This window comes from Dunckerocampus dactyliophorus, chromosome 2 (assembly GCF_027744805.1).
Source record: "Dunckerocampus dactyliophorus isolate RoL2022-P2 chromosome 2, RoL_Ddac_1.1, whole genome shotgun sequence".
NCBI lineage: Eukaryota > Metazoa > Chordata > Actinopteri > Syngnathiformes > Syngnathidae > Dunckerocampus > Dunckerocampus dactyliophorus.
Window position 1 is genome coordinate 23,928,297 of NC_072820.1, and position 8,175 is coordinate 23,936,471.

The 8,175-nt window shown below is 38.8% G+C and overlaps 1 protein-coding gene across 2 annotated transcripts in view; it reads left to right on the forward strand.

Annotated features, from left to right (window-relative positions):
- The window catches only part of xrn1 (5'-3' exoribonuclease 1), a 43,190-nt gene extending 40,613 nt beyond the window's left edge, over positions 1-2,577 (forward strand). For both annotated transcript variants that reach the window (XM_054767052.1, XM_054767053.1), the window contains 2 exons: positions 6-184; positions 1,545-2,577. In XM_054767052.1, the coding sequence (XP_054623027.1) occupies positions 6-184; positions 1,545-1,835 (470 nt within the window). In that variant the 3' untranslated portion in view covers positions 1,836-2,577. The remainder of the gene's footprint in view (positions 1-5; positions 185-1,544) is intronic.
- Positions 2,578-8,175: the final 5,598 nt, after the last annotated feature.

Sequence of the window (8,175 nt, forward strand, 5' to 3'; positions counted from 1 at the left end):
TGTAGGTGGCTTGCTGATGCCCCCACAGGGTTGTGGTCCTGCCCCGCTGTGGGGAATGCCTCTTCCTCCCCACCTCCACCACCAGAACCAAGCCTTCTACGGAGCAGCAGGAGTGTTTCCTGTGCGGCCACAGCCTGTGACCACACTGCCCGTTGGCTCACACAACCAGTTTATCCCCTTACAGGTCTGCATACATGTTATCATAATCATGATAATACTACATTTTATTTATGAAGCGCGTCTCAAGATTCGTACATGTCAGTGTTTAGCTCCAAAGTCCAACAGTAATCATTAAGGAATGCTGCTCGACCTCCACTTTGACAAAGAAAATCATTTCAATGATCATATACACTCTTAATTGTTCAAGTGTAAAAATAGTGTTACCACTCTTTTTCAGGATGGAATGATAATACAACATAATTTTTTAAAAGAATTGAGGGCACAGTTTTGTATTTATAGATAGATACTTTATTCATCTCCAAGAGAAGAATAGTAGTTTCTTACTGTAGTTTCTTCTGTACCCGCTTAAATGCTTGAGCGTCACCGTGTGTGAAGCTCTTCTTCTTCAGGTTCAGAAGGTCTTTGATGTCACTTGCAGAGTTTGATGTAGTCCGTGCTGCAGGCGACCATTTCTTCCATATTGTCATTGTGGGGCTCCTGCAATGCATCCCAGTCAGTGGTCTCGAAGCAGTCATTTAGAGCCTGTTCAGCCTCAGGGGACCACTTCCTGAATGAGCATTTGGTTATTGGTAATTTCCTCACTTTTGGTGTATAATGACGTGTGAGCAGGACCAAGTGCAAGACCTCTCCAGTGCAGGCAGGGCGATGACACTGCGTCTTTGATGTTTGCATACATCAGGTCTATAGTCCTGTTGCCTCTGGTGTTACAGTCCACATACTGGTAGAAGGCAGCCGGTGTTTTGTCGAGAATCACATGACTGAAGTCCCCGGCGATCAAGATGAGAGCCTCAGGTTGATGTGTCTGTAGTTTATCTGTCGTGCAGTGAATGACGTCACACACAGCCTCTGCCTCAGCTATGCTCAGATTAGGTAGACGTCTTGGATGTCCTCCACGGAAAGGAGAATCGCCAGGCACGTGACCTTCCACTCCCCCAACTATCCATCACGTACCCGATGGTGACCATTCCGTCAGGGCAGACAGGTTCCCCTGAACCCGAGCTTCTCGTCGAGAATATCTTGTTATATATAATATCTTGAGCAGTTGCTCAATTCCATGATTTGGATTTGGAGAGCAGTGCAGAGAGATGCTCTTAAAAATATGAGACAGGACTAAAACAAGACCTACAGTAGAAGCAAAGCAGGGAAGATAAGGGAGAGGAGAGAGGAAAGATGTGACCGCCTTCATTGAGAGCCAGCAGAGAAACAAATATTTTATACATATTATTAAATAGTATTCAACCATAATAACAAAGAATATAGAAGAGAAAAAAATGACACTCAGTTTCAATGTTTAGAGTGAAAAAAACATTTTCTCCATGCTGTCCTCACCATCGCACATAATGTTTGCTACTGAATGTTGACAGGTGACCAAGAAGCGTGTGTTGGCCAACAAGAAGAAGCAGGACACACAAGAGTTTTACAGCGCCGCTCAGACCGTGGCCAAGAACCAAAGAGCCCAGGACACGCCCTCTGGCCAATCACAAGCTCACAACATCAGAGAGAACGAACCAACTTCTAAGTCCACGCCGGAGCCCCATACGCCCCCCCGGCAAAACAAACCGGCAGCAGCAGGCCACACCCCTGGCTCCACCTCCAAAAGGAAACACAGAAAGCTGGCCGTCACCTTTGAGTCGGGTAAAGTCTCCGAGCAGTGAGCTCCTGAAGCATCGCTTCTGCTGCATATTGCAGTTTTACACTGCCTCAGTAGATGGTATTGCAGTATTACTACTACAGTATGTCAAAATCATTGATTTCAACAACACAACTTTGGATTGGTGATAACTTCAATGTCTACTTCAGCAGGAGTGTCCTGACTTTTACCACATACAGAAAAATACTTAAATTCACTATAATTTGTATCACATACACTAAAAGCACTCCTGTGTAGGTGAAGATATGCTGAATATATTTTAGTTATTACTAGTGATATTTTCTTCAGCCAATATTTCAACTTTTTCTCTTCTCAGTGTAATCGTAATCTCCATTTTATGTGTCAAATATTCCCTGCCGAGCAATAAAAAACTAGTGGTGTGCTACAAACGGCCTCCCAGCCACACTTTGGACACCCGTGCTTGAACGTGTCAGCTTGTTGGAAAAGAAGGCTGTAAATTTAATGATGCATCCTCCTTGCCAATGCTTCAAACTTCATTATTAACTTTTATATTCAACAGTATAAATCATTTATAATATATTTATTTAATCATAAAATTTACAGTCCAAGCGCGCTGCCCTTTCAAGGTGCGTTGAATATTGGCTATATCGGGGGTGTCCAAAGTCATTTTGCAGCCTGCAGCTCAATTTTTATTGGCCTTGGAAACATTGTAAAAATAAAATTAAACAACATTTGGGGAGAAAAAAGAAAAAACAACTTTTTTTTTTTTTTTTTTTTTTTTTTTTTTTTTTTTACAAAAGGTTGGTGACGTCATGTGAACGTGGTTTTTAGGATCTTCAGTTGAGGTGAAATGTGCAGACTCAGAAATGCATGCAATTTTTAAGGGTGTGTTCATGAATTAAATATTCATGCAAGGCATAGGATTACAGTAATTGTTCTGTCATTTGCTTTACGCCCATGATTCACTTTTCAGTTTTTACAGTCTTTTATTTGCTTGAGCGGTGACCTTTTTATACTTTTTAATGCAATTTAGTGAAAATTTGGAATTGAAAAGTTGAGCTGTAAACGTTTGACTGCAGAAGAGCAGTGCAAGCTCACTCATGGACTTATTTCATGCTTTTTTTTTTCTTCTATTCTGACATTTTACAGTTGATTTTAATAGGTGATGTTGAAAAAAGTAGTTTTCTTTCCAGAAGCATCTTCTCACCTTTTTGAACCGTCAGTATGTGATGATTTTCCTCACTTTAGTTTCTTTTTTGTGGAAACAAAAATGAAAGATTACTTTGAATTGTAATAATTGCATAATTGATTTGCCAGCGTAAAGGACATGTGATGGATTCCCCAACATAATGTTTATGATAGTGGTAGTTGTGTTTTAGGGAATAAAATAAGCCTCCTTGCTGACAAGCTTCCATGTTTTTACTTGTGTTTGATGTGTGTACAAATCTTTGTAAATGCAGTCAGACCAACAGTCATTATGTGACTTGAGATTGTGTTAATCAACATTTTATGATTAAATGCTCACAAAGGTTTGATGCTTTTGGAAAAATACTGTATACTTAGTCTGAGTTTTGTGGATTGTATGTTTTGATCGTTTAAATGTGTGGACATATTTACCAAATTAAACTTTTCAGTCAATCGATCTCTGGAGATTTTTATGGATGCTTTTTACAGACACTCACCGTCTTTCATGAAGCAAACACCAATAGTTTTGTTAAGATATTTTAATGATGTTTTGATGGACATGCATACCTTAAGATTTAACTATTTCTATGGCATATGAAATAAATATTTATGCTGAACCATGAAGGCTAAAGTTTCCAGCGAGGGCCACATACTGAAAATGAAAGGGTGCAGCGGCTGCTTTGATATTTTGAAAAGCAACATTTTTTGTCCTCATTTTGCTGTTTTTTCTTTTTTAGTTGACAAATGCTTCTATTTCTTCTTAAATAATGTTCATAAATTTTCTTTTGGTAATATTATGGCTTTATTTCTACAGTATTGTAACTTTTTTCCCCAACTTAATTTTCCAAACATTACAACTGTTTAGTCTGGTTTAATAGTTTAACTTTTAATAGTTTTTTTCTTGAATAGTTCAACTATGCTGCTGAAATGACATTGTTCTTCATAACAGTACAGGTTTATTCTTGTAAAGTTACAATTTATTTCTCAACTTTTTTCTCTTAATATTTTGACTTTATTGTCTTAAAATTACAGCTGGTTTTTTTTTTACATTTCTGTTGTTTTTTTTACCTTTAACCTTTTTCTTATACATTTTCTTCTCAGTTAAAACCCATATTTTGACTTTATTCTTATAAAATTTTAACTTTTTCTACAACCCAATTATTTCCCCCAAATTCGAACTTTGTTTCTCATAATATTACATCTTTTATATATATATATATATATATTCATATTTCAAGCTCAAAATATGACATTATTTATGTAAAATTATGACTTTTTCTCATTATATTACAACCTTTTCCTGTAAAAAGTTTGACTTTATTCTTGTAAAATTACTGCTGTTTTTTTTGCTTTTTTTTTTTTTTCTTGTTAAATTATACTTTTAGACTATACCCTGAGCCACAAAATGGCCCTGGGGCCGCACTTTGGGCACCCCTGAACTAAGGTATTGTTTATGATAGCTCCTGTGCATATTCATTACTTTTTATTATTTAGTTATTGTCTTATTCATTTCTCCTATATTATTTTGTCTGTATTATTTAAATATTGAACAATCTTTCAAGATTCAAGAGTATTTGCTGTCATATGTAGACACAACAAAATTTATTATGACACTCTTAGTTTTGTAAGGAACATTAGAAGAATAAGACATTTAATATAAACAACATAACTTCACATAGCACATATAAATAATACAGTTAAAGAAAGCAACGCTGCTAACTGCTGCATTACCCACCACCAGGGGGCGCCTCATAGTGGTAACAATACAAAAGTTTCTAAAACAACGGCCCGTTTTTACTGTCAGTTACCACTTTTATATCAGTTTACTACGCAGGCCACCGCAATAATGGTCATTGCAGAACTATTCAGACATTGTCCATATATTGTTCGTATCATATACAAAATATGATAATTGTACAGTCATAGAAAAAATTATTAGACCACCTTTGTTTCTTCAGTTTCTTGTTCATTTTAATACCTGATACAACTAAAGGTACCTTTCTTTGGACATATATAACAATGACAACAAATAGCCCATCAGAGTATACATTTTTGGCAGTACAATGCTGTATCAATTCATGTAAGAACTTAAGTGATTTTGGTTATTATCAAGCAAAGCATTTCTAAGGCTAGCTTAGATTGCTAGCAGCTAACAAAGAGACAGGGAAGTTATCAACACATCCTTTAGCAGAGCTCAATTGTGAGTGTAAAGTGTTGTGATTGTGTGAAAATGTGTAAAATACAATTGCCAAGAGCCTTGGTGAATCAGCGAATAACTACGGCTGTAGAAGAAATATTTGTTGTGTTCAAAAGAACGGTAGCAGAGTTGGCGGAGGAACATCCTGCAGATGCCAGTAAGGAACATCTTCCCCCTGGGCAGCTGGAATGGAGCTCCAAGATGCAGGAGAAGGAGCCACAGCCCCCCATGTTAAAGGAGGAGGAATACAGCATCAGTCAGGAGGGAGAGCATCTTCAAGGACTGCAGGAGTTCCCAGTGATTGGTGTCCCTGTGAAAAAGGAAGTCGATGAAGATGAAGGTCAAAGTGAGGAGGAGAGGTGGAGCCTTCAAGCAGTAGCTCAACTTAATATGTCAGCAAAAGATCTAGTCTCAAATCTTTCATCCGGGCCGTCAGACACGTGTACCGAAAAGTGCAGACGGTCCTCAGACATGAAGGTCAAGGCCTTGGGCATCAGCGGCACAACAGCGTCAAGCAGCTGGAGACCAAGTGCGCGTGAAGTCACACTCCAGTTGTACAAGTACAGGATAGGGGTCGCGTGAAAGGTCAGCATGCGTGTGTCTGTTAGGACGTGCACAAATAATCACAGTACCATCAGGGGTACAATTTAAAGTCATGGCCATAATTACCATCAAATCTCTCCTTAACAAATTTGCTGGGCAAACACATGACAAAACAAATGTGTGTTGCAGGTCGGTGGTCGTCCCTCACAATTCCAGCTGAAAGCAGCCGACTTTGGAAAGGTTAGCTGACCGAGCCACCAATAGCACACTGTGAGGCGCATGAGAGATCTCTTTTGGGGTGAAGTACTTCAGAGGCCTTTATGACAGAATTAGCAGCACCAGAATCTACAAGAAACTCAACCTCTTTACCATTAATAATGAGAGTTGTGGTGGGGAAATCAAGGTAGGCAGTATTCCTCAATAATGTGTAAGGATTAATGTCGTCTTTGTAGGAGTCGGTGTCCTTTCTAGAGAATGTGTCAATCAAATGTGTCATCAAATGTGTGTGTCTGTACATCGCCAACTGACGAGTGAGGGCCGGCCAGCGATATGGGGTATTCACTATAAAAGTAATCTTCACTCGCTAAATCTACTGAAAAAAAGATCAGTTTGGTTAATCCATCATGCCGCATATTGAGAACACACAAATCCTCTATTTCTAAAATCACAAACATTAAAATTTGCTGATCTAGTACATTTTCAAACAGCTAAAATTATGCATAAAGCAAACAATAACCTGCTACCAAAAAATGTGATACAATGCTTTTCAACAAGAGAAAAATGATCTCAGGGAAAAACTCAACTTAAAACACGAGAACAACGCTGAAAACCCACAGCATTTCAGTATGTGGAATCAAATTATGGAACGGATTGAGTAAGGAACTTAAAGCACCAAGATGAGCAATTTCAATAAACAATACAAGCAGTTGATGTTTGCAAAATACAAGGAAAGAGTTAAAGAGTCTTGAAACGCTGCGTACAAAATGCTATGTCTAACCACTACAACACTCATTACTCTTGTGAGTTCATTGTCAGCACTCATCCATTATTCCAACTATGTTATGTTATGTCTATTTATATTGATTATTTATTTATTATTACACTGATTGATATAAATGATGATTTATAAATGATTTATTATGATTGTGGAAAAACCTTGACAATTATATTACCATATTGTTACATTACCTTATCATTTTCCTATGTATTAACTGGTAAAGACTCCAAATGAAATACAGTAGGTGAGGGTGGGGTGTTGGATTTGCTTCTTCCTACTCCTTTTGAACATGTGAAAATGCGAATTGTACTATGTGAGGTATTTAATTGTAACTTGTATGCATGTTCAAATAAGTTAAACCATTATCATTACCACAACCAAAGCAGGTGGATGAGGAAGAAAAGAGTAGCAGACGCAATTTCTGTACATTGTCTCCTCAGGCCTATTTGAGAAATTCAGAAGGATTTTTAACAGCACAACATACCGGTACACTTCAAATCTGGTAACGCTTCGAGACAGAAGTTTGTACACCCCAAAGACAGGACATCCCACACCCAGAAGCACTGAGCAGGTGCCTGTCACAACACAGACGAGCTAACTCTTCAGGTCAAGACTGCAGTCTACCGGGGTAACTCAAACTGTTATTGGAATGCAGCCTGGATATGACGCGTACGCCTGTGGTGAATCTGTGTTTGTGATACGTGCATTGCGTAAGTATTTGCATAGGGTCAATTTTGATGAATAAAGACGATAGAAACATCCACGTGCTGGCGACGGAGGGACTGATTGGGACCGAAGTAGGCTGTCAAGGCTGGTGACAGTACGCGACGAAATTCAAATCTGCTTTTGAACTGGCGGTTTGGCATAATCTGAATAGTGAATGGATCAGAATGATAGGTACTGAGGCGGATGATGAGATGGACGACATGGACATAGGTAGTTGAGCATCAGTGGTAGGAGGAAGGAAAGGCGGTGGGAGCAAGGGGGGTGATTTCCATTTCATAGGGTGGACAGAGAGCGCCTTACTAACAATTAAAGATGAGACACTACCCACGGGAGTAATGGATGGTTTTATAAGTCTTAGCATAAGGCCATTTGTACCTCCTCCCCTCAGATGTTATAAATGTCAGCAGTATGGACATATTGCCATTGTATATACAAGTAAAAGCAAAGAGGTGTGGAACATGCTTATGATGAATGTGACATAAATGTTGAGGTCAAGTGCTGTAACTGGGGGGGAGGGCCATACTGCATTATGGTGGGTGCTCAGTCAGAAAACAGGCAGCTGAAATTCGGCAGCTGACCACTGAGCATAAGGTGTTGTGAGAGTAAGGCTTTTAAGGAAGTGTCAGGAAGAATGGGATAGAGAACCAAAACGTTGGCACTTGTATTAAAAAAGAGAGACCAAGTTAGAAGGACCAGCAGAAATAGAAGAGAAGACATCATATTGGGAATGGGACT